Source organism: Mirounga leonina, unplaced genomic scaffold (assembly GCF_011800145.1).
Source record: "Mirounga leonina isolate KUSES-001 unplaced genomic scaffold, KU_Mleo_1.0 Mir_129, whole genome shotgun sequence".
NCBI classification, from domain to species: domain Eukaryota; kingdom Metazoa; phylum Chordata; class Mammalia; order Carnivora; family Phocidae; genus Mirounga; species Mirounga leonina.
Genome location: NW_023270323.1, coordinates 36,862,525 through 36,888,464, shown reverse-complemented (window position 1 = coordinate 36,888,464; position 25,940 = coordinate 36,862,525). Strand labels below are relative to the sequence as shown.

At 50.0% G+C, this 25,940-nt stretch overlaps 2 protein-coding genes across 2 annotated transcripts in view; one reads left to right on the top strand and one right to left on the bottom strand.

Annotated features, from left to right (window-relative positions):
* CRACD (capping protein inhibiting regulator of actin dynamics) overlaps positions 1–21,403 on the top strand; it is a 250,404-nt gene extending 229,001 nt beyond the window's left edge. Inside the window, exons 6-12 of the mRNA XM_035004934.1 lie at positions 2,830–2,994; positions 5,664–5,732; positions 7,904–8,086; positions 8,732–11,624; positions 18,273–18,463; positions 19,067–19,229; positions 21,185–21,403. Coding sequence (XP_034860825.1) covers positions 2,830–2,994; positions 5,664–5,732; positions 7,904–8,086; positions 8,732–11,624; positions 18,273–18,463; positions 19,067–19,229; positions 21,185–21,345 — 3,825 coding nt within the window. The 3' untranslated portion in view covers positions 21,346–21,403. The remainder of the gene's footprint in view (positions 1–2,829; positions 2,995–5,663; positions 5,733–7,903; positions 8,087–8,731; positions 11,625–18,272; positions 18,464–19,066; positions 19,230–21,184) is intronic.
* AASDH (aminoadipate-semialdehyde dehydrogenase) overlaps positions 21,403–25,940 on the bottom strand; it is a 40,224-nt gene continuing 35,686 nt past the window's right edge. The window contains exon 15 of the mRNA XM_035004927.1: positions 21,403–23,095. Coding sequence (XP_034860818.1) covers positions 23,037–23,095 — 59 coding nt within the window. The 3' untranslated portion in view covers positions 21,403–23,036. The remainder of the gene's footprint in view (positions 23,096–25,940) is intronic.

Here is a 25,940-nt window from a genome sequence, read left to right as displayed (position 1 = left end):
CCATCGATTTCTTCTTTCCATTCTCTCGTAGCTTTTCCATTGCTCACCATGACAGTCATCCTATCTTTGGAGCTTATTTCCATCTAGGCTGCGATTACATTGTGTCATATGCTTGGTTGTCTCTTAAGCATCAGGGTGGACCAACATCAGTATTTTAAAAGGTGCCTTAATGAAGAAAAATATCAGCATATTCATTCTTTTTTTGTGGTGGTGGCAAAAACCCCTAACTGGCATTGACTGTTAGGCCAAGTTCTCCTTGGAAACTTGTTAAAGAATTATTCTTTCTATTATAACTAGAAGAAATACCCTCATTTTAGTCGTTCAGGAGCACTGAGAGATGGCAGACCTGACAACAGGAGGTCTCAGTCTAAGGGGATTTAGAACACTTTCCAGCTCTCGGCCAACACTCCTAGAGCAGGGATAACTGGTAGACCGAAGGCTGGGCTGGGAGTCCCAGAGGGAGGTCCTGCTAGGGCTTTCGCTAGGACACAGGAACCATGCCACCTCCTCCGCCCAGGTCCCGACCCCCCTCCCACAGGTCAGCAGAGTGAGACGGGCCTGTGACTCCGTTACACTGTGTCCTCTTGTCTGGCTCCATCGGCTGCTCTAACCGTGCCTGCTTATTGATCTGCTTAGAGTAGATACTAACTGCTGCTTCCTGCTAAACTGGTTTTGAGAAGACACCTTTTTCAGGCTTCTCCTCCCCAAAACCCTTTCAGGCTGCTCAAGCTGTACTTCACTGGCTGAACTTGGGGCTTCTGATGTGTGCTCCTTCCCTGTGGTGCCAGGGGAGCCAGGCTCAGGCTGAAATAGCAGCAGATCAAATACAAGTCCTCTGTCTTTCTGTGCTCCTGACTTGGCATGCTGGGGTGCCCTGGGGTGTGGGGAGGGCGGTCTTGGGCTCATCTTTTCCATGTCTCTGCAGTCTCACTGTCTACCATGCAGGGCCGAGGGGGAGCTGGGCACGAGTGGGTGGATTTAGTACCCTTGAGTTCAGAAGGGGCATTTCCCTCAAGGGATTCCCCTGCCAGGGAACTTGGACAAGGTCTTAAAAATGCTGCATCATCTTTATTTCCGCCCCTGGAGGAAGAAAGAAGCGCAATGTCAAATTTGCGAGAACCTGTGGGACGCGATGCAAATAACACTGACTCTGGTTTTAGGAGACCCGGCTTCAAATCCCTCTGGGGCCACACTTTCTTTCCTTAAACTTGGGCCAGTCACCTCTCCCCACTGGGCCTCTGACATTTTTTATAAAACGAGGGGCTGGACTATGTGATTGCTAAGGCTCTTTGCGGCTCTATGGGATTAAATATTAGCCAGATTAAAGATAAATATCAGATAATGCATTCCCTTCCTTTCTTTCTTTTCTTTCTTTCTTTCTTTTTTTTCTTTCTTTCTTTCCTTCCTCCCTCCCTCCCTTCCTTCCTTCTTTTTCTTTCTTTCCGTCCTGCCTTCTTTCCTTCCTTTCCTTCTTTCTTTCCTTCCTTTCTTTCTTTTCTTTTCTTACCGTCTTTCCTTCTTTCCTTCCTTTCCTTCTTCCTTTCCTTCCTTCCTGCCTTCCTTCCTTCCTTCCGGCACAAAAGGACTATGAAGCCCAAGTCCGTAGGTCTAGAGCAGGAGCTCTCAGCCACAGCAGTTTTATCCTCGCAGCGGACATCGGGCAACCGACGGAGACATTTTTGGTTGTCTCGACGGGGAAGGAATTGCTACTGGCATCTGGTGCCCGGAGACCAGGGTGCTGCTGCTAAACATTTTACAACGCACAGGACAGCTCCCCACAGCAGAGAATGATGTGGCCGAAATGCCAGTAGTGCGAGGTTGAGAACCCTGCTGTAGAAAAAGGCAGGCGTTTCTACAGTATTTTTAATTCAGTGGTCCTTCAGGTGGCCATGGCATACCCTTTTTTCTTCCTGAATGTTCATTTTCTCTGCCACAACCCATTAAATATTTTGCCCTTTCTTTAATGTTATATTTATATATTTTTTCTTCAGAGAATATATTTCTTTTCTAATCTGGCTTTTCTCTAATTCTAAACACTATTGATCTTCCTAATTTCTACCCCGTTTCCCCCCCACACACCCTTCTAGCTACCTGCTACCAATAATGCATCCCTCCTTGGCCCTTTCCTCCTGCCTGCCTCTCCAGCCCTTCTGTCTCACAGCTCACAGTGTCTAGCTGCAGCAGGGCAAAAAGAGTCCTAGGGACAGGACAGGATTGTTCTGTGCCTTCCATGATTTCCTCATTGATTGTGGAAAGACTTGCCAGCACTGGGGCCTCCTTCACCTCCTGCCCATTGTGAGAAGAGCATGATGTTCGAGCGAGGGGCTGGGGAGGAAGGTGGCTAAAGCGTAAATATTCAAGGAGAACATGTCCAAAAGAAGCTGGAGGGTTCCCCTGTTATAGCAACCACGTGGGTCTTGATTTCCCCCAGTGGTTCCTGCATTTCACGTAACTATTTTCTGTACCATTATTATACTTTTAAAAGACTTTTTAATAAATACATTTATAGGGTTAATCAAAAAATTTTTGTCATAACACGTATCCCCACTTTTGGTTCGGAAATGTGGTCTCTCTGCCCCCTGGATAATGTTGGCATCTCCGGGAAAGAGGTGGCTGGATGAAAAAGCTCATGGCTTGAGGGTGGGAAAGGAAAAGAAACTAGAAGAATCCACTTGTTCCAGGACCGCATCATGGCTTACTGGCATGGTATTTAGTCTAGAAATGTGTCCAGAACATGCCTCGGTGCCCACTAGATATGCCGGGGCATCTGCTTGCGCTTCTCGTGACCTGCTTCCCTGCTTCAGAACATTTTCTTTGGTTTTTCTCCAGCGGCAGTTGAGCAAAAACATCAAGTTTGGGCGGCCACCACCCAATGCCATTCCCATGAAGAAGGCAGACAGTGGTGAGGCTAGCTTAGAAGAGGATCTGTTCCTGACCAGTCCCATGGAAATTGTGACTCAAGAGGACATCATCCTCTCAGACACTGAGAACAAAGTAAGGCTCCTCCAAGGAATGACTTGGTTGCTGATAAGCGAGGGGAGGACGTTGGGCAGTGGCCAGGGGCATCCAGTAACTCTGGGGTCTGCTGTACAGGGAATATGTGAGAGAAGATTTTCTGATGAGTAGCCCTGGGCTGGAGGGCACTTCGTGGTCAGGCACCGTGAGCTGCAGGGAGGCGCACTTGGAGGGGCGGGCGGGGGTGGGGAAGAGGAGACGGGCCCTTCACAGGTGCTCCTCACAGCGTCTTCCACTTACTCCTCAAGACTCAGGTGGGTCCGCCTTTTCTGGGAAGCCTTAGTTGGCCTTACCCCCACGCGGTGCTTTCTCCTCTGTGTCTTTGCTATCCGTCCTTTGTGCTTCTCACACACCCGTACTCATCCGTGTCCGTGTAATTGTGTTCTCTCCATCTCTAAATGTGGAATTCCCTGAGGACAAACTGGGTCTTCCACATCCTGTCTCCTCAGGACTCAGCTAGTGCCTTACTTAGTAGCACCAAGTAATTACTTGTCAAATTGGACTAATTTAAAGGGAGATGAGAAAAGAAAGAAGTAGGTGCCTAACGAGACAGAACATATCAAACAGGCCAGCTTGAAGTCTACTTAATGAGTGAAGAAAGTCACACTGGTTCAGCATTGTCCTTTCTGAATTTGGTCTTTTGACACTTGGAAAGAAACACCATGAGGGTATCCCGGAATGAGAGTCCTTCCAGCAGCAGAGGGGACATCCTCGGGCCTCTAGTGGGGAAGGAGGGTAGGCCCCACCAGCAGCTGGAGCAGGGAGGTCTCTAGGTGAGGCACTGAATCTTCCAGTCTCAACAGAAAGCATTTTCTGTGCTCTGCCTAGCAAGGCGTCTGAAATTACACTGCTGTTGTTAAAATGGACGTGCCCCCCGAAGTCATGCTTGCTATCAGCTAATGCGTCATAAGGGCAGTAAGAAAGAGAAGTGATTTGCAGGGCAAAGTGAGGAAGGAAAGAACAGGCCATTCCCCCGCTGTTGCCCCCGTCTGCCTCTGGCCCTCATGACTCCTGGTCCCCAGACATGTGGGTGGCGGGTGGTGTGGTGGGTAAAGTAGGATGGGGCCAGCCCTCCCACCAGGTCCAGCATCTCCAGGGCTAGGCGGCAGTGACAAAAATCAGCCTTCATGCACGGACTTCCCAAGGACTGAAGCAAATGTCCTCACTGTTCCTGAGGATCTAATAAGTGCCAGGGACCGTGGCCGGAGGGAGAAGGAGGCTTAGTTGGTCTGCAGGTGCTGCCCCAGCTGTGGGTATTGCAGAGATGAGCGAGATTAGCCTGGGGGCTGCCTCCGCATAGCTTACATTCTAATGAGAGGACAGTCATGTGGCAAGTCAACACATACGTATAAATATAATAACTTATTTATACAATAAATGTAATAACTGCTTCACGAAAAATGCTGCACAGGAGGTCAGGCAGAGTGATGGAAAAGTGAGTAACGTGGTGGGTGAGGGGCCGCTCTCTAGACAAGGAGGTCAGAGCAGCCTGAGCAGACCTGGGGTGGGAGCCATGTTCTCCGCAGAGGGAAGAGCAAGTATGGAGGCCCAGAGATGGGGCTGAAGGTGTCCCAAAAGAAAGGAGGTTGGTGCGGTCGGCCAGACCCTAGAGAGGGGCAAAGGGAGGATAGAGCAAGGTATAGAGGCCAGATTGTATAAACCACGGGAAAAGGTGAATTCTATTCTGAGAGAAGTAGAATTATAAGCCTGTTGGTGACATAATCTGATTTGTGTTTTCTTCTTTTTTTCTTTAAATTTTATTTTTATTTGAGGAAGAGTGAGAGAGCATGAGCGGGGTGGAGGGACAGAGGGAGGAGAGAGAGAGAGAATCCCAAGCAGGCTCCATGCTCAGCTCAGCACAGAGCCTGACACGGGGCTTGATCCCACGATCGTGAGATCATGACCCGAGCCGAAACCAAGAGTCAGATGCCCAACCAACTGAGCCACCCAAGTGCCCGATTTGTATTTTCTAAAGGTGCTTCTAAGTGTGGTGCAGAAATCAGGCTGAGGTACGGAAGCTGACACTCTTGCTCTGGAGGGGATCATAACACCTGTTTGTAGAGATGGGCCATGCCAGGTAGAAGGTACAGCGTGCCATCAGGGGCAGGCGACGTGGTGTGGGCCTTCCCAGGGCAGGTGAGGCAACTGGGCTGGGGATCTTCAGCCTTTTTCTTCTTCCTTCCATGCTGAGGGTTTTGCCTCCTCTGGTCATCCACCTTCTCAGCCCAGCCCTTTGCGCGCAGCTTTGGTAGGGCCTTTCCTTCCCACAGGGAAGAGGCCTGGCGTAGAGGTGAGAGGTGTTGCAGGTGAAGGGGGTGAAGGCAGTGGGCACGGCCAAAAGCTCTGAGGTCGGAGGCCGGGTGTGTGACCCAGCCCTGCTTCCCAGGTGGGGTGGCGAGAGACTGGCGCCTGGCCTCTCTCAGCCCTGGGGAAACGCAGCAAAGATGGAGGCTAGAGGCTGCCCGGACGGAGATGTGTTGAACTCAGGAAAAGAAGAAAGTGTACACTTCGTGCCGGGAGTCCTAGTCGGGACATTAGCCGAGTCCCCACCGGGACGCCCACCTTTCCCACGCGCAGCAGGAGTCCGCTTATCTGCCCAGGACTTCCTGTTCCGGCATCTAACTGCAGCGCTCTCTTTACTGTTCCAGCCCAGTGACACTCCAAGTTCTCAGAGTCCTCCGAATCGGCCTGGAGCCAGAAGTGAGATGGAAGAGAAGGTAGTATGACTTCAACTTCTGTTTTTAGTGTCTTTAACTTCCATTTCGCCCCCCCCTTAGCTGTCCGCTAAGCCCCTTTTGTCGACCCACCGTCTCATTTTTCCATTCGTAAATGCTGCCTTCACCCATTACCTTCAGTTCCTTCAGAACGTTACCAGTGGTAGATGTTAGAGTGTTCATTATGCACCTGCTGGTACTGAGCCCCGCTTGGAAAAACAGCCACCTCCCAGCCTGCACATATTTGCACACTTAGACGTTGCTCATCTTCCTAACTGTGCCAGGTCCTTCCAGACACTGTTAAGCCATTGAAAAAGACATTCCAGAACACCTGTACCTTCAGGAAAAGAGTCTCCTTCTATTTAGAGATGCAAAAAAAAACAAAACAAAACCTCAGCTTTTCTCTACTTGTATGTGTTTTTGTTTTTTAACTTTTCTGGTGTTCAGTTGAACCCGGGACTGTGCCTACAGGAGTCTCGGGAATCCTGTAGAGGCCGGTCCACTCCCATGAGCAATCTTCACCTGCACGGGGCTCCAGGCCTCCTCATGGGGGCTGGTACAGTGAGCAGAGTATGTCCCTGAGTCTTCTGAAGGGGGATGGCTGCAGACAGTGCCACCACCCAGACAATGAAGAAGCCCGGTTGGAATACACTAGAAATGCAACCTGGCATTTAAATCTCAGCTTCAAGTGCTTCTCTGTGCCTTCAGTCTGTCACATTTGGCTCAGACGCTTTTTATTCATCCATCTATTAGGGGATGGAAATAAATGTTTGATTCATCTCTCTTGAACCAGAGTTCAGAATTTGGTAACTATTAGAAAGATAACTATAGAGAAATAAAAGCTAGGAGCCCAAAGGCTGGAATTATTTTTCCTTACTTCTGTGCTTCTTAAGCTATTTACTGAGCATCCATTTTGCTCTTGGAGCTGGCTTGGTCCTTTATCTTTTGTGCATGAATATGGAAGGTAGTGGCAACAAGCAAAGCTGTCCGCTAAGCCCCACCGGCTCTGCCTCGGTAGCGTGGATGCTGACACACGGACGCCGGCCTCGGCTCCTGGGGCGCCTGTGCTGGGCGCTGCTGGCCCCGCAGGGAGGGCCGAGAGCGCCCTCTGCCGCGTGCTGGCGCCGTGCGGCTGGGAGCCGTCCCCTTGCCGCGGCCTGTAATTCTCACTAGTTCCAGGCGTGGCTTCTCCTCCCATTCAGTGTGGCCTCCGGGAGCCGGCTGAGCTGGGGCTCTCTGACCGGTCTAACTGGCGGTGGTTCCTAAGTGCGCGCATCTGCGTTACAGTGCTGCCCTTCGCCGTCTGAGGGACAGCCCTCACCCCTGGCTGGTACATTGCTGCCCTTCCTTTTTCCACCAGGGCCTCCCCCTCTCAGCGGCTTGGTGCACTCAACCCAGTGCTCTGTGGCCTTGGAGTGACTGTGCTGGAACATTTTTGTGGGTGGCAATTTCATGCCCTAGGCATAGACGATCTACTTTTTTGTTGTTCCTTCATTCCTCCCCAAAATATGTATTGAGCACTTGCCAAATGAGATTTGCTACGTGGGCATAAGGAGGACTGAAAAGAGGAAAAAGATACGTTCCCTCCTCAAAGGGACTAAGGTGGAAGCTGAAGGATGTTTGCAGGTGTCTGAGGTCGTGTCTTAGATGATAGAGTCCTTAGTATGGAGATGAACTGGTCCAGGGTTCAGCAAACCATGACTTATTTCAGGCTCTGTGGCCATAAGGTCCAACCAGGACACTCTCCTTTGTTGTGCTCTTCTTTGTAGCCCAAACGCAGCCGAAGACGATGGACAATGGGCGTGGCTGTGTGCCAGCAAAACTTTATTTACCAAAATAGGCTGTGGGCAGGATTGGGTCCCCTGGCTATGTTTGGTCACCCCCCCATCTACTCTAACCTCCCCCTCAATATTATTCAGAGTAGGAAAACTAGCCCCTGAAAGGTTACCTGACCTTTATGAGTTCATGCAAATAGCACTGGCAGAACAGATCGTTGGTGTCCCCTTTTAATTCCCAAAGCCATGCTCATCTCACTGTCCCAGTGAGCCCCGCCCGCTCGAAGCCGTCCCTGGGCCGGGCCGGGCAACGTGCAGGCTCCATCGAGCAAGGGCGATGGCTCTGGGACTCCTCGCATGCGGTTCTCATCGGGACTGTGTGGTTTCCTCTCCATACAGGTGGCTCCAGTGAAACCATCTCGGCCAAAAAGGCACTTCTCTTCTGCTGGAACCATCGAAAGTGTCAACCTAGATGCCATCCCCCTGGCCATCGCTTGCCTGGACAACAGTGCCGCCAAACACAAATTGTCCGTAAAGCCAAAAAACCAGAGGGTGTCCAAGAAGCACCGGCGGCTTGCCAGGGTATGTAGAGCCTGTCGCAGCTGACCAGGCAGCTGCCCGTGCTTGCTGGGTGCCCATTCTACCCAGTGGGGTGGTGCCAGTAGAACGAACTAGGTCCCTCGAATCGGGGACCTGGTGTGTTGCAGTGAACGAGGGCAAGCAGGCCCCTTTACTTTCCATCGCCCTTTCTAACATGTTGCCTGCCTGGGGGCTGGTGGACCCCCAAATGAGAGGCTGCCATTCGAGGGCCTCTGGACACTTGGCGTTGGCTTCGCCCCGGCCAGGTGACCCAGCTCCCCTGCTGTGGCTCAGCCAGAGGTCCTTTGGTTTGACTGGGGTGGACTTTGAAGTCACAGGTTCCAGGGCACATCGATGAAGTGCAAATGTCATTTTTTCTCATCTTCCTCATGCTGGGCTATTGGTTCTCCTATGATTCATTTGTATTAAGCAAAAGGAATTTGAGAATGACCAACAAAGGGGCTAGAGAGTCAACATGAAGTGGATGTGTTTTCCTGCACCCTGGCAATTTGCTCTTGGTGTTTACTGAGCTCTATACTTAGGAACAACTGCCCCTTCTTTTGAGATTAAGAGGGCCACCGACATTATGAATAAGGTGGGTAATGGTTGCCTGTGCTAAAGGAAAAGGCTAAGTCTTTCTTTCCTTAGGATCGACCAAATGAACACGGTGGCCTTCCACATCAGCCCTCCCTGGACCAGAACGGACACGCTGGAGAAGACAAGCCAATTTGGCACGAAGAGGAACCAGAGCTGCTGGACTCCGAAGAAGAGAAGAGATGCCAAGAAGAATACTGGCTAGAACTTGAGGCCAAGTGCAAACGGCAGAAGGCTGAGGCAGCCGAGAGGAGACGTCTGGAAGAGCAGAGACTCCAGGCCCTGGAGAGGAGGCTTTGGGAAGAGAACAGAAGCCAAGAGCTCTTGGAGGAGGAAGGAGAGGACGAGCAGGGAGAGGAGACAGAACTGCAGCTGGAGGCAGAAAAAAGGCCACGCGAAGAGGAGAGGCAGGGACTGGGAGAGCAAGGTGGCCAAGGCCAAGAGCCGAGGGAGCAAGAAGAAGGAAGGCACCCGGAGGCCCAAGAGCAGGCGGTGTGCAGCGGGCAGGAGGCGGAGAAGCAGCGGCAGCTACAGGAGGAAAGCGAGCTGAAGGAGCTCAGGAGGCACGGGGAGGAGGAGCAGCGGCGGTGGGAGGAGGAGCAGCAGCGGCGGGAGGAGGAGCAGCAGCTGCAGGAAAGGGAGGAGCAGCGGCGGCGGGAGGAGCAGCAGCGGCGGCTGGAAGAGGAGCAGCGGAGGCTGGAGGAGGAGCAGCAGCGGAGGCTGGAAGAGGAGCAGCGGTGGCGGGAAGAGGAGCAGCTGCGTTTGGAAGAGGAGCAGCGGCGGCGGGAGGAGGAGAAGCGGCTGCTGGAAGAGGAACAGCGCCGGCGGGAGGAGGAGGAGCAGAGGGAAAGGGAGGAGCAGCGCCGGCGGGAGGAGGAGCAGCGAGAATGGGAGGAGCAGCGGCGGCGGGAGGAGGAGCAGCGGCGGGAGGCGGAGGCAGCGGCCGAGGAAAGGGCGGAGCGGGGAAAGCGGGAGGAAGTGGAGGCCGCGAGGCGGCAGGAAGCGGAGCGTCGGGAAGCCGCGAGAGTGCGCGAGGAGAGGTGGCAGCAGCTGGACGACAAAACGGGCTTGAGCCCACATCAGGTGGACTTGGCAGAGAAACCTGGGAAACGAGAGCACCACCTGCAGCCCGAGAAGCAACGGGAAAGCTCGGAGGAATCCAGGATTTGCGAGAAGCAGAGTCAGGAGGCCGAGGCAGCCGGCGAGCCGCAGGGACGGCGCGGGGCTGGTCCCGGGCATGGCCGTCGTGCACGTCCGGAAGAGAGACCAGAAACTAGCGCGCAGCCTCCCCAGAAACACGAGGCGCAAGTGGAAGAGGCTCCCGGGGAGAGGAAGGACGCCGCCGCCCCGGAAAAAGACAGAAAGGGGGAGGAACTCCGGTGGCAGGAAGTGGACGAGAGGCAGAGCATGCCCAGGCCCTACACCTTCCAGGTGTCATCGGGAGGGAAACAGATTCTCTTCCCCAGAGTCAATCTGAGCCCAGTGACGCCCGTGAGAGATGTGGGACTGGCCTCCGCTCCCCACGCGCCGAAGACCCCCCGAGCCAGCGCGGCCGCCCACGGCCTGCACTCCTCCCTGAGTGTCCCCCACACAGCCATTCTGGTGACGGGCGCGCAGCTCTGCGGCGCGGCGGTCAACCTGAGCCAGATCAAGGACACGGCATGCAAGTCTCTCCTGGGCTTGTCAGAAGAAAAGAAGCACGTGGATGTCCCTGCCCTGGAGAGCGCAGCCCGCGCGCCTGTTGAGCCCCGGGCCGGCAGCGGGAAGGTCAGGGCCCCCCAGGAGTCTCCGAGCAGTGTGGCCGCGCTAGCCGAGTGGGCGTCCATTCGGTCCAGGATCCTGAAGAGCGCGGAGGGTGAGCCGCGCAGCGAGAGGGGCCGGTCTCGGCCGGGTGATGAGCACGCTCCCAGGGCCCGCAGTGATTCCCGCGGGAACCTCCGGAAGACCCCCCCAGTAAGTGCGAAGTTCTCTATTATGCCTGCCTGGCAGAAATTCTCTGACGGTGGCACCGAGACCTCCAGACAGAACACAGAAGCAGAGAGCATGAGAAAAAGACCCTCGCCGGGAGCCGGCGACGGCTCGGTGCCCCAGCCCCTGGCTACTAACGAGCTCCCCAAGGGCGCGGAGAAACCAGAGCCGGCAGACACCACAGAGGGGTGCAAATTTGCCAAAGACCTCCCGTCTTTCCTTGTCCCAAGCCCTGCCTACCCGCCTCACAAGGCCGTGGCCCATGCAGAAACCATGGCCGCTGCGGACAGTGAGACCACCAGCGGGAGAGGAAAGCCGGACCCCTCGATGCCTGGCCAGGAGGAAAAAGCCTCACCTTTCGGAATAAAATTGAGAAGGACCAACTACTCCTTGCGCTTCCACTGCGACCAACAGACAGAACAGAAGAAGAAGAAAAGGCACAGCAGCACAGGGGACGGTGCCGATGGCGGCCCGCCCGCACCAGGGAGCGCAAAAGGAGAGGAGACGGAAGCCGTGGCCCCCAAGCATGGCCCGGCCCTGCCCGCCGAGAGGAAGCCAGCCCTGTCCGCCTGGAAGGACTCGGCCGCAAGAGCCCACCCTTCTCCCGCGGCCCCGCCGGCCGGCAGCCAGACCCCCGCCGCAGAGCACGACAAGGCGGCCACCAAAGCGCCCCCGGCGCAGAAGCCAGCGCTGGCCCCCAAGCCCGCCGGCCAGACGCCCCCCTCGTCCCCACTCTCCAAACTGAGCAGGCCCTACCTGGTGGAGCTGCTGGCCCGCCGCGCGGGGAAGCCGGACCCGCCCGAGAGCAGTGACCCCCGGCCGCCGTCGCCGCCGCCGCCGCCGCCCGCAGAGCCGAGGCGGGCGCACCAGAGGGAGGAGGAGGAGGAAGTGGTGGAACCGGAGCGCAAACCCGCTTCCCCGGCCCAGCCGGCCGCTCGGCCGGAGAAGCCTTCCCAGACCCCCGAGGCCGCGAGGAAAGGTAGGTTGGGTGGGTGGGATCGCTCGGCCTGTGCCGAGCGCCTCGTGAGGGTCACGGCGGAAGCCTGGGCTGCCCCGGGAGCGGAGCCGGGAGCGGCCGCGTGCCCGAGCAGCCCCTCCGGTGGAGGCCCTCTCCCGAGTCCCGAGGCGCTTTTCTTGCTCTGCTTCGGAATTTGGGAGGTGCTGACAGCGACATGTGTGCCGCTCGCACCGTTGGCCGGACTTAGGTCCAGGTGCTGACGCTGAGACGGACACGCTTTCGCCTGACAGCGGAAACTGCAAATCGGTCCTAATGAGCCACGACGTCCTTAACCTGGGGCGGGCCCCGGCGGGGACGGGGAAGACAGGTTTCCCGGACGAGTCGCGTTCTCCCGGGGCAGTAGCGGCGCCCCGCCGGGAGGTCGGGACTTGCAGCCGCCGCCGCCTGAGGAGCGTGGGTGTGGACGACCCCGTTGGGCGCAGCTTCGCGCAAAGCGCTCTGCAGCTGCATCCCCCCCACCCCAGCAGCCTGGCCCGGCGAGGCCGCCCACGACGGATGGCCGAGCGGCCGCCCTCGCGCGGGGCCGCCGCTCGTCGTTCTTCAGGGTAGCCGCGAGCACTTGCACTGGCTTTGGGGCCCCCGAGAACCTTCAGCGAACACTTTGTCTTTCCGGGTTCGTAGAGTTGGAGGTAAGGTTCGGGTCATAGTCCGGGAAGTTACTCCCATTTCTCAGAGAAATTCTCCCCTGAGGTTTATTAGGAAACGCGTAAGCCTTCTGTCTTGTTGAATTGTTTAGGTGGTCGGTGATTTTTTTTTTTTTTTTAAGATTTTTTATTTATTTATTTGACAGAGAGAGACACAGCGAGAGAGGGAACACAAGCAGGGGGAGAGGGAGAAGCAGGCTTCCCGCCGAGCAGGAAGCCCGATGCGGGGCTCGATCCCAGGACCCTGGGATCACGACCTGAGCCGAAGGCAGACGCTTAACGACTGAGCCAACCAGGCGCCCCTGGTCGGTGATTTTTGCCGAGAAAAGAGCTTTTTCCCCAGCAGTGCTGGTTTGGTTACTTGCCTTATGGAAGGGAGATCTCATTGTCCTTTTTAACCAAGCCTTAGACCGGCATGTAGCTCAGCAGTTGCCGGACCGTTTCTCCCTAATTTTGTTTGTCCTGCTGATGAGTAGCCCATTTTCAGTTTTTTCTTTGTGTTGTTGTTTTCCGCCTGTGCTGGGCCCTGGGGGACGGCCACGGGGAGTCCTCCCACAAGCCCAGTAAGAGCTGTCCCTTAGTTCCCCATAGCCTCCCGGGACTCGTGCTGACAAGCCCCGTTGGCCTTCAGAGCTAGGTGTTTGGGGGGCCTGGCTCTTAGGTAGAAGTCTTAAAAGTTGGGGTACCAGATGTGGAGTCCAAACCCTTTGCTCCTCAAGGAGAAGCTAGGAGTTGTGAGTTCCCTCCCAGTTGTGGGTTGTACAGGGAATGGGTTTATGGTGAGATGGCGTCTCAGCTTCTCCAACCTCCTTCCATGTGGGGTTTTTCTCATTCATCCAATGTGTAGGAGTTGCTCAGCTAGTTTTTGGATTTCTTTTAAAGGGAATTGTTGCATATGTAGCTGTATATTGGGTGTGTCCCTGGGAGGAGAGAAGTTCGGGGTCCTTCTACGTCGCCATCTTGAACTGGAGCCTCATTTTCAGTTTTAACATTATGATCTCATCAAAGTCCCTCTCACTGTCTGGAGGACTCTACCACTCTCCTTAGCTTCTCCCCAGAGAAATAACTCTCTGTTGTGCTTCTTTTTCTAGAGAAGTCCCTTCATTATAATTTCCTACCAAAAACCGTTACTGCTCCTTTTTCTTTCCCAGGGTCCAGATTCTGGGCTGTTAGGCTCTGCTAACTGAATTTTTCTTTATTTGCTAGAAAAGAAGCAATGGATGCAAGGTCCACATGCCTTGGGGGTGCTGTCTAAAGACCACTGGCATTTTCCCACCCCACACTAGGCCAGGCTGACCAGTGTGTTGGACTGAACACCCCCATCAGAATAAAAATGTTAAAGCCTGCATCTCCAATTTCACCTGTTACTTGTGTACCTGTAGTGCTGTCCTCAGCTAAAACCCCTGGAGCGCCGCGTGCATTTAGGGTGAAGTTCATTGAGACAACAGGCGGACATAAATCCGTGTTGCAAATCCTGGTGCTGCCTTTTATTTTCTTTGGCCAGCTCCTTGACAGCTCTGCCTTCTTCATAAAGTGGCCCACAGAGAGCTTGCAGCTCGGCTAGTTTCTTCTGTTTGTATTATTAGTGGCCACAGTATGCTCGAAGCAAAGGAGTGAGGAGGACAGCGTCACTAGTTCTCTGCCCTCCCTGCACTTGGTGCTTCCAGCTTCCCTCGGGGGCTCTGTAAATACACTGTTCCATGTGGCCTTCTGGTATATGGCCTGAGTGAGGATGTCCGTGCCAGTCTAAATATTAAATACTAGAAAAGCTTCATTTCATTTTTCTTTTTAGATTTAAAAATATATCAGAAATTTTAATCTTTTCTTCCTTTAGCCCCAGTGACTTGCCTTGCACATCCCCTAGGGCACACACACCCTTTATTTTGTAGACCACTGCTGTAGAAAGATTTCCATCCCCAAGGGTGAGGCCAGTGAGAACCAGTCCATAGGCGGAGCCACTGGGAGGGCTTTGACTCTGAATCCACCCCGTGTTTGTCCTCTAGAGGTCATCTCATTCTGAAATTCCCACCTCCGTATGGTGGGTGGAATAGATATTTAAGTGGCCCTTTCTCCAAGAATTTACCTTTGGGAGCAGTGGTTCAAACTCTGTAGGGCCAGGATGTACTTGCTCATATCCCCAGAACCCGAAGGAGGGAATCTGAATGGCCCGTGGTTCCCCTTGTCCACTGTGTTTAGAATGAGAGAGAATAGGTTTAAACAAATGTTTTACCTTGGCTCCTTGTCTCCCATGATTTTTCTATGACCTTGTGGTAGCTGTCTGGGCCAGTCCGAAGTTGGTGATCTAGAACTTTACTTCAGGATATGAGAGTCGGAGCTATTATTTGTGGAAGACCTTTGGGCAACCTGGGCTGAAATTCAAACAGGAGCCCCGTTTTAACATTCTCAAACGTTTTCTGTTTATCGATCCTCAGCTACAATCCAGACCTGTTAGACCCTTACACATACTGTGTTACAGCCTTTTTAAAGTCTGGTCATAACTCTAGAATGTGCTATTCAAGGGCCACAGTTCTAAGGAAATAAAAAATCTGGCTGGCGATTTACCTTTTCAAATAAAAAAAAATAGGCAATTCTACTTTAAAGGTATTTTGACCCTTGTGATAAAACACCAGTCAAAATTGTTGTCAGGAAACTGGCCAGTGGTTTTAATGACTTTCAGACGGAATGTTTAGTGTAGGATTCCCTTTTACATGAGAGCTTCAAATGGAAATCATTTGGATCTTGGCAATTTGGTTTTCAGACATTTTACAAACAGGTGTTACACTGTCCTTGAGTAAAAAAAAAACAATTTATTAAATTAATTCCCATGTTAGGGCACCTGGGTGGGTCAGTCGTTAAGCGTCTGCCTTCAGCTCTCAGGTCATGATCTCAGGGTCCTGGGATCTAGCCCCTCATCAGGCTCCCTGCTCAGCGGGGCCTGCTTCTCCCTCTCCCTCTGCCTTTCCCCCTGCTCATGCTCTCTCTTTTTGTATGTGTCTCAAATGAATAAAATCTTTAAAAAAAAAATAAATAAATAAATAAATTAGTTCCCATGTATCTAAAGCGTATCTAAAGCATAATGCTTGAATTGGTGAATACCAGTTGACCCTTGAACATCGTGGGGGTTAGGGGCGCCAACTTCCTGTGCAGTTGAAATCCGTGTATAACCTTTGACTCCCCAAAACTTAACTATTAATAGCCTATAGCTGACTGGAAGCCTTACTGATAAACAGTCGATTAACTCATATTTTGTACATTAAATACTGTATTCATACAATAAAGTAAGCTGGAGAAAAAATGTTATTAAGAAAACCATAAGAAAGAGATAATACATTCACAGTACTGGGCTGTGTTTATAAAAAAAAAAAATCCATGTAGAAGTAGACTTGGCGCAGTTCAAACCCATGTTCAAAGGTCAACTGTATTTTTAAAAATTTTTTGTTAATTAAAGATTCATTAAAAATACCTTTAATTGGGCACCTGGGTGGCTCAGATGGTTAAGCATCTGCCTTCGGCTCAGGTCATGGTCCCAGAGTCCTGGGATCGAGTCCCGCATCGGGCTCCCTGCTCCTTGGGAGCCTGCTTCTCCCTCTGCCTCTCTCTCTCTCTCTGTCTCTCATGAATAAACAAAATTTTTTTTAAAATACCTTTAATTTTTTTTTTTTAATACTTCTTAAGTGTGCCAGTTTTCTTTACTGTGTTAGATCATACCTGAATGTTTATTTGATGATTAGGGATAGTGTAACGACCAAGACCCATTATAAATAGGAATTCTCTTTGTACAGTGTTATAGATCTAAAAGGTATAGACAAGCAGAACCTGCCCCTTTTTTTTGTGCTTGAATTCCTAATTTGATTTTACTTTGGTTCTTTCTCCTCAATATAAAGTCGAGTTGACTGAGAGCCCTGTTTGGTAAGGTTTTGGATCATCAAAGTGTAAACTTTTATTGGATTTCTAAAGAACAGGACTATAGTGAGCCCTTTTCCTTTGAGATAATAAAGCATTCAGTGCCAGAATGATGATCTCTAAAAGGGCATGATTTTTACTTGAGGGAAAAGAAAGGGGATAAGTCTCATAGACATAAACAGAACAGGTCTCTTGTGGAGCGGTTCCTCTATGCCAAGCACTGTTGTGAATGTTCTGCCGTCCGGGATCTCTTCATCCTCGGGGCAGCCTGATGAGGCATGCGCCATTATCATCTCTACTTAGGGATTAGAAGACCTTAGGGAGGTTCAAGTAGCTTTTGTTGGACATGAGGGCAAACCCAGGGCTGCTCAGTGTAAAAGTCTGATGACAGCCTGGGCGGCCCACCACCTGTGCAGCACGTCTGCCCGGGTGCACGGGGGGGGGGGGGGGGGGGGGGGGGCAGTCAGCCACAAGAAAAGCACAGACTGGAAATCGGAAGTCCTAGGTTCAAACTTCGGCCGGGGCGCTCACACTCCCGTCTGTCAGAGGAGAGCACTGGGCCCAAATCACAGTTTCCTGCTGCGTCCCTCAGAGCCCTGTGCCCCCAGCAGCCTCACTAGGTAGAGCAGCCTGCCTCGGACCTCTTTCATCCATTGGGGTTCCGCATAGGATGTTTGGGGTTAAAAAGCGATAAATAAGAACAATAAATCAGATAACAGCCCGGGTTACCTGTAGACCTGAGATTTTCTGACACCGGAGATCTTATTTTTACTTCCATTTTGAGGGAAGGAAGATGCTTCTGTGTTTCTGTTCATCAAAAATGTTACCTCCCCACCCAGAGAAGTCTCTCAGGCATCGGTGCAGAGTTCAGGTCAGGAAAGGACAGTTGAATAGTTCACGTCACAAGTTGTAGGGGGTGCGGGATCAAGAGAAGTGAGTGGTCTCACTGCAAACCTGCTTTTGCCTTTCCCGGTTCTGATCACAGTTCCATCGGGGGGATGGGGGGGGTGGTCTCCACACCACCAGACAGTCCTCAGACACTACGTTTCAGCTGCGTTCCGACGCGGTCTACCTGGAGATGGCATCAGGCCCCGTAGGTTAAGGGCTCGGTCCCACAAGACTGTCCCCACTTCAGATGCCATTCCCAAGTCCAGGGCATCACCTGTGCTTCTGATCGACTTAAATCAGAGATGCTCATGACCCCCTCCTTGGGTTCAGTTAATTTGCTAGAGCAGCTCACAGAACTCAGAGAAACATTTTGCTTCCTAGATGACCAGTTTATTATAAAAGGGTATAATTCAGGAACAGTCAGATGGAAATGACACAGAAGGGTAAGGTATGGGGAAGGGCATGGAGTTTCTCTGCGCCCAGAGCACACCTCTCCCTTCAAATCTCTATGTGTTCATCAAGCAGAAACTCCCTGAACCCCATCCTTTTGGGTTTTTATGGAGGCTTCATTACGTGGGCACGACTGATTAAATCATCAGCCACTGGCGACTGAACTCAGTCTCTAGTCCCTCTCCCCTCCCTGGAGGTTGGGAGTGGGAACAAAAGATCCAACCCCTCTAATCAGACATGCTTGGCTCCTCTGGCCACCAGCTGCATCCTTAGTGTCGGTCCCAGAGTCCTCTCGTTAACAGAGTAAGAGACACCTTATGCTGTCATCACTTATGAAATCCCAAGGGTTTTAGGAGCTCTGAGCTCTAGAAATGGCACAAAGACCAAATACATATTTCTTTTTAAAATTTTTTTAAAGTTTATTTAATCTCTACACCCAGTGTGGGGCTCGATCTCTACGACTCAGAGATCAAGAGCCACATGCTCTACCAACTGAGCCAGCCAGGTGCCCCCAAATATATATTTCTTCTAAATCACAATATCGGGGCACCTGGGTGGCTCAGTCAGTTAAGCATCTGCCTTCGGCTCAGGTCATGATCCCAGGGTCCTGGGATTGAGCCCTGCATCGGGCTCCCTGCTCAGCAGGGGAGTCTGCTTCTCTCAAATGAATAAGTAAAATCTTTAAAAAAAAGAAATCACAGTACCACAATCTCTTTTTCCACAGAAAAGCCGGTTCTTCAGAGCAGGCACTCTTTAGACGGCTCTAAACTTGCGGAGAAGGTTGAAACGGTGCAGCCGCTGTGGATAACATTAGCACTGCAGAAGCAGAAGGGGTTTCGAGAGCAGCAAGCAACTCGCGAGGAGAAGAAGCAAGCCAGGGAGGCCAAACAGGCCGAAAAGCTCGCCAAAGAGAACGTGAGTAGCCTGGTTTTCAGCTTTAACTTTGCCTTCCCTGAATTTGGCTCTCTTTTAGGTCACAAGCATTTAAAAAAAAAAAAAAAAAAAAAAAAAAAAAACTAGCTAGGAGTGGTGGAGAATACTTAGGTTTAGAGCAATAAATAAACTGATCACCGTTAAACCAGGGAAGTGTGTTTGATTGGTAATTCTGTTTGGTTTCCTTATTCTCTTAGGTTAACCTGACTTGGTAGAATCCGTGACGACTAGCAGCAGTCCATGCACATAGCAGTTACACGGGAAATAGGAGAGTGATTTTATTTGAGCAGGGAGTTGGGAGGAAAATCAGGAGTCTTGCTCTGTGGCCCTGATTTTATGGTCTGTTCGATGGGCCTCTCCTTGGAAAGTGACTTTCCCTCTTTGAGACCTTTGAGCTGAGCTGCTCCACGGCGGGGGTCATGGTTGGCCCCACTTTGCTCCCACGTGCAGTCCCCGGGCAGTCCCTGCTGCTCCTTTAGGAGCAGAGGTTGGGGGCCGGCAGGCAGAAGCCCCCACGGCCTTGCACGGTCAGTCTTTCCACGTCCTTAGGTTGACAACACATGTGCCCTGACTCTGCCCACCCAGGTCAGTGTCGGCCCACAGCCCGGAAGCAGCAGCGTGAGCAGGGCGGGGTCCCTGCACAAGCCCACCGCCCAGCCGGAAGAGAAGCAGCCAGAGACAGCAGCGTCCAGGCTTGAGCGCAGAGAACAGCTGAAAAAGGCCAACACCCTTCCTACATCTGTGACAGGTAGGGAGAGCAGGTCCACGGCTGGTCTCGCAGCTGCTTTCTGTCCTTGAGTGTGAGTACAAGGTCAGCGCACGTGGCCCTCCAGGGCCCAGGCTGCCTCACAACCCCACAAGGCCACCCTTTGAGAAAGCTCATCTGGTAAAGCCCAGTGGGACTCCCCATCAGTGGTGATGGTAAATGGCTAACAGTCACCCTTCAGGGAGTGGGGAGACCTGGGATTTGTAGCATCTGACAGTTTTCGTGGGGTCAATCCTCCCACTGTGGCCAGTTTCAAGCTCCCCGTGTGCTGTCAACTGGTCCCATCACTTCATGTTGAACGAGCCCTCTCCATGCCCCACTGCCTCTAGTCTAGCAACATGAGGTTCATTAACTTCCTCCTGCGAGGGAGACTAGAGACCGTGAGAATCATCTCAAGAAGGGAAGAGGCAAGGGCGCCTGGGGGGCTCAGCTGGTTGAGCGACTGCCTTCGGCTCAGGTCATGATCCTGGAGTCCCTGGATCGAGTCCCGCATCGGGCTCCCTGCTCGGCAGGGAGCCTGCTTCTCCCTCTGACCCTCCCCCCTCATGCTCTCTCTCTCTCAAATAAATAAATAAAATCTTTAAAAAAAAAAAAAAAAGGGAAGAGGCAAGATTATAATAGGATTTGGGGGAAAGGGTGAAGTTTAGGTAAAATGTAAGTGGAATGGGGTTTTGGCGGGTTCAGAACCGAGCAGGAGTTGTATATAAAGGGGTTGATTTCAAACCTGAGATCAAGAGTGGACTCAGGGTCCTGTTTCCAGGCAAAAGTGGGACGGTGTCTACTCACTGGTGGGATTTCAAATAGCAAGTTTCTGACCAGCAGGGCTTTAGAGCAAGGTTTTTCAGCTGAGTCCTTTATGAAACATTGCTGTTAATATATTCATGACACACAAAAGACATTTTTTAAAAGATTCTTTATTCTGTTAAAGTGATCCTGTGATGTTTCCAACTATTTCCTTGTTACAAATCACTTGAAGGATGGATAGGAGTTGGAACAAGCTTCCTCCCAGGGGTTAGCAGGGCGTCTGTTTTCCCTTCTGGGCCACCTGGGCCCTAGAGGGCACCCACCCTGGAGACCTAGGCTGTTTTATGCCTTTGTTACCTGCTAGCTTGGGTATGGAAATGTAAAGAGGTCTCGCCCTTAAAGCTCTATATACTGTTTTGGTGAGGAGAAAAACAGCTATATTTGAAAACCACTTTGGAGCACTATGTAATTTTTCAAGAACCTTCATGGGCATAATTTCATACGATCTTACACCCGAGACTTGAGGGTTCTAACCATCTGGGTGTGTCAGAGAGATCATTCTTTCAGAATAAAATTCCAAAGTCAGAGATCACACCTTTCTCTGCCTGACTTCCGTGGCCGTGCCAGAGAGTGGCTCCAGCTCACTGAAGCAAACTTTTGTTCTGATGTATTTGTCTTTTCCATCAGTATTTCCCGAGTTCTGTTCATGTGTAGGCCATTGCCATGGGCAAAGTCCAGATCCCTCATCTTAAGAAGCCTCTAAGGTCTGGTACAGGAAGAATTGGGGGGCAAGCCTTAACGTGGTGAGGGCTGGCGGGAGCCGGGGCCTCGGGCAGGGGGCACCCCGGGCCCTGCCTGGTGGGGAGGGTGAGTTTTGACCTCACCAGTTCAATAAATTCAGACTGCTGGTTTGATGTTTTTCTTCATGGAACTGACTGGTTGGATAACTAGAACCACAGCATTTACCTTTTATTTCTTATCATGTAGGCATAGCTTCTGTGCACAAAAAAATTAGGCTTCTGCACTGTAATTCTGTATGCAGTGGTTCTGATCACATTGCTTTCTTTCCCTAATTCTTCTCACTAAAGATGCCCAGTGTTTCACCGGGGTTTCCCTTCTGAATCTTGCACTCCTAATACACCAGAATGTGGCTCTGACTTACTCTTATCCTTTTCCTTCAAAACCCAATCCAGTGGAGATCTCGGATTCAGCCCCTGCCACGCCGCTGGTGAAAGAAGTCACAAAGAGGTTCTCAACCCCAGATGCTGCCCCCGTGTCAACAGAACCAGCCTGGCTGGCTTTGGCCAAAAGGAAAGCCAAGGCCTGGAGCGACTGTCCACAGATCATTAAGTAGAGTGACTTTTATCCACTCCTACTGCCAGTTACTGGCTCTTCTCTTGCCCTTGTTATTTATTTTTTATATGAGGTAAAGAAACCACGCTAGGGAAAAGCAGCATGTTTTATAGGCTCTAAAATAATGTTCAGAAACTGAATCGGTGGCATTCCCTGTAAAGAGTGTATTTGCACAATCCTAGGTCCTGGTGCCTTGAGCTCTTCCTCGTTCTCAAGAGAAAATTCCATCCGAGGGACCACGTGAAGCAAAATCTCCAAACTAAGAACTTTTCACAAGAGCCTACCATGCCCCTACCACAGCCCTTCCACACATACACACCCACACACCATTTAGAACAGGACATTTGCCAATCTTTGCTTTTTGATTCTTCAACTTCTTTTATCTAGAACATTTACCCTACCATATGTTTGGTGGTTTCTTTCCTTTTCTACAGTAATGGCGAAAGAAGGGGTCATACAGACAGAAACAAGATGCCCGTTCTCCTGAATGCATTGAGTAACTGGGAATCCTAACAGTCTGGCTGCCAACTCTGCCCACGTCTGCTTTTCTGAATCCTACCTATCTGAAACTGTAACACAGAAAGTGAATCTGTTCACACTTCCACCACACTGATGTCCGACAGGTCCTGTCATACTGGTACTCTCCTTCAGGACATGCTAAACATTTGGCCTAGGTGGCTCCTAGGGAACATTTCTATTTAGGATCATGAAGAAAGGAAGCCACAGATTCTCTTCCCAGCTCTGAGAATCCCCACCTAGTGCAGTGGTTCTTAAGATGTCCTGGCCCCATCTCCTGCCTTCCGAATTCGATCCTGTGAGTCTGGGCCAGGAAGGTCTATTCTGGCAAAACTCTTCAGACCAATTCTCATACATCCCAAAGGAGAACCTTGGGGATACACTGCTTCCAGGGTAATCTAGCTTTTAAAACTCTGAAGGGGAGGCTCATTTTACCCAAAGAAGTGAGAGGAAAAATTAAAAAACCAATCCACGAAACCAGACATTTACTACAAGATAGGGGAGGCTACTGACATTGAAGGTCTCGAGTATTCCCTTAGGTCTTTAGGGAAAATTTAACAGGAAGCCAAGATTTGGAGCCTTTGTACTAAGGACTTCTGTGGAAAGTTTCTTTACCATAATCGAGTAATTCATATTTAGAGTCAAATGTTCAATAGCGTTTGTAATTTTGAGCATTCACCTTGCTATCTTTGAAAACATCTCCGAGTCTTAAGTGGCCTTGCTACTCCAACCGTGTGGTCCAAAGAAGGGACACGGTGATTCAAAAGCATGAAGCACAGGCCTCCCAGCCAACCACACGTTGCCAATACTGACTTTATATTTCATGGTGTTGGCATATTCTCCTTTTCTGAGATTCTGACTCCATAATAGAAGTATACATCCTTTGCCCAATGCATGGGGAACTGCATTCCTTTTCCCTCTCCTGCAAAAACCCATCTTATCAGTATCCATCATCATTTTCCTCCATGCGGAGCTCACCTGACAGGTGATGTATTGTTGCTTTCCTGCCATTCACCACAGAGAAGGCATTTTCTTTTCTGGAAACCATGGCTCAGCCTCGTGGTTAGCAGTGGCACATACGGTCACGCGGACGGTTGTACTCCTGCAGGCTGGACTTAGTATACTGTCTATATACTGGACCTTCCAACTGTTAAGAATCAGTGTAATAATTTTCTTTTATTCCTGTGGGAAGCAATTAATACTCCACTGCATGTTTTCCACACTGATGTTCATTCCTAAATCAAACATATAGGCATTTGTCAGTTTTCAGTGATTTCATTACTAACATAACACACTTTTTAATGGGAATCTTTCCACCTAGAGCCCTGGTATTATAGTGCTACGATAATTCTTCTTAACTTTCTCTTTCATCCTGTCAGCTCTGGATAATACCCCAGTAAGGGTGGAGAACAGGGGAAGCAATCGGGTCACTGATGAAGAATCCTAGATGAGCCCACTGCTCCTGGCTCACACGGCACCGAGCTCATGCGAAGTAGGAGAAAATACCTCAGTTACAAAGTTTCTCTTAAAGTCTGCAAAAGTAAAAGAGGACACTGAGGACAGGACAGTCACAGCACTTACTTCCAGCAACTTCTAAAGGGTACATGTTTAATATTTCATGTAAAATAACTCCACCAAATTTGCACTAAATACCAATGAAGTGTTATTTTGCTTTAGTTGTGTTGCCGTCTTTTCTGATCAACAAACTATGGGGGAAATTCTATAAAAAGACTTTTTTTTAAATGAATAATTGCTATGTTAAATAAGTTTTTTTTTTTAACTTAAACATACACTTCTCTTGGCAAAGGTAACAGATTAACCTCTGTTCATAAACTTATATATATATAACTAGAGCTTTTTGTTTACTTTTTTAATTTTTCAAGTGCAATTCTTACACATTAATTACTATTAAGTTATTTTAGAGCCAGTTATCAGCAAATTATAGTATGTATTCATTGTCTCTTCTTGTGACATTTAGTTTAATTGCTTATTTTAAAGCAGAAACGTTAGTTACAAGTGTCTTGCCATATTTTTACCAATAATAAAATTGAGTAGAGACAACAATGAAAAATAGTGTGATTTTAATATTATTTTGAGATTTTTGGTTTTGGTATAAAGGTTTAATGTAAAATGTCCATTATTGAAGGAAATGATCTTTCAATAAAAAATACCTACAAGATCTTCAGCATTGATGTAATTTCCTTTTCAAGATGAAGTTTTTGCCAATTTCAATGACCATCTAAAAGCAAGCTCATATTTACATAACTTGTTGAGAAAGAAATATTTCAAGGCATTTTATGTGCTACCTTGTATTTTTGACTAGATGTCATAAAGTAATGAATAGGGGCAAATAAAATGTTTATTTCAATCCTAAATTGGAATTGAATGGTCTGCATCTCAGAGAAAATACCACCACACAGCCTCCTTACTCCACGTGTGGGCTGCAGAACCGCAGCGATGGTTGGAGCTGAAAGCCTGTGGGAAAGGCAGCTTCCGGCTCCACACCAGACCTGCTGACTTACTTACAGGCCTATACACCAGGGCACAATGAGTGAGGTGAGTGAGGCCCTCATACCTTGGGTGCCAAAAACTGATTAAGATACTGTTCTTTTTTAGTATTTTTTTAAAATAAAAATTAGTACTTGGGGCACTTGGCTAGCTCAGTTGGTAGAGCATGTGACTCAATCTCGGGATCGCTTAGTTCAAGCCCCATGTTGGGCTTAGAGATTACTTAATATAAATTAGTACAAATTCCATTGTGAACAAATACCAAAATTTTAAATAAAGACAGGGGTATTACTGATTTGTCTGTCTTTGTGCCTCAGGATCCATATGGCTTATTGGCAAAGCACTCTTTCAGCCCTCTCAATTGGAATGTGCATTTTATTTTAGCAAGAGCTGCAGGTGGTTAATACACACGTTAAGATTTAAGAGGCACTGATCTAAAACTTGGCAGAAGATGTGCTGTTCTTTTGGCCAGTCTGTATCTCAGTCCCCCTTCTAGGTTTGGGGAAATCTCCCAGCTCATGGGTCTTGCACTCCCCTCCCACCACCCCAGATGAAATGCCTGATACGTGCTTTGCTGCACTCTGTCACAGGCACGGAACCTGTTTCACTTGAAACTGGAAGAGACTCTGCATTGATCTCCCAATTCAACTGTGTGTGGAAGTCTGGCAGCGGCGGGGAACGGTGTCTAGTGTTAGCAGTCTGAGCATTTAGAGCTTCAAGGACAGCAGCTTGTGTCTTCCCCAGGCCAAAGTCATGGTGATTTCAGGCATAATGGTTCCTGGCTGTGTAGAGCTCTAGCCCTGCCCCAATTCTCTAAGCTATTCAATATTCTTTTTTAAAAATTCTTTTCTGCTTAGGGGCGCCTGGGTGGGTCAGTTGAGCGTCTGCCTTCGGCTCAGGTCATGATCCCAGGGTCCTGGGATCGAGTCCCACATCGGGCTCCCTGCTCAGCGGGGAGTCTGCTTCTCCCTCTGCCTGCCGCTCCCCCTGCTTGTGCTCTGACAAATAAAATCCTAAAAGAAAAAAATTCTTTTCTGCTTAAAATAGCCTAAGTTGACTTCTATAACTTGCAGCTAAGAATTCTGGCATGTTTGATATCTGGGACTTTACTGGAGAATAAATGGACAAATGAAATTGATACCACAGTTGACTATAGAGATGAAGGGAAGGTAAACAATAGGAAACATTTCTGTTACTTTAAGTGCTTTAGCACAGTGTCTGATGTAATATGCTCTAAATAGTTACTACTACCACTAGTGGCTAAATTCCTAATATCCTAGCAAAAAAAAAAAAAAAAAGGCTGCTTTATTACCTGAACTAGATCATGAAATTTCAAAGAAAACTGAGACATCTGTCCACCTATTTGAGCAATTTAAGTGATGTGGGAAAAAAGAACACGTGACTTCTGTTCCAGTAATCTTCGCTACTACCACCCAAAACTTACTACCCTAAACCTGAGTGGCTTCAAACAACTGCCATGTTATTATTTCTCAGGGTCCTGTGGGTGGGGAACTAAACGTCTGGCATCAGGATAGCCTCAACAGCTGGGGGTTGGCCGGAAGGCTGAAGGCA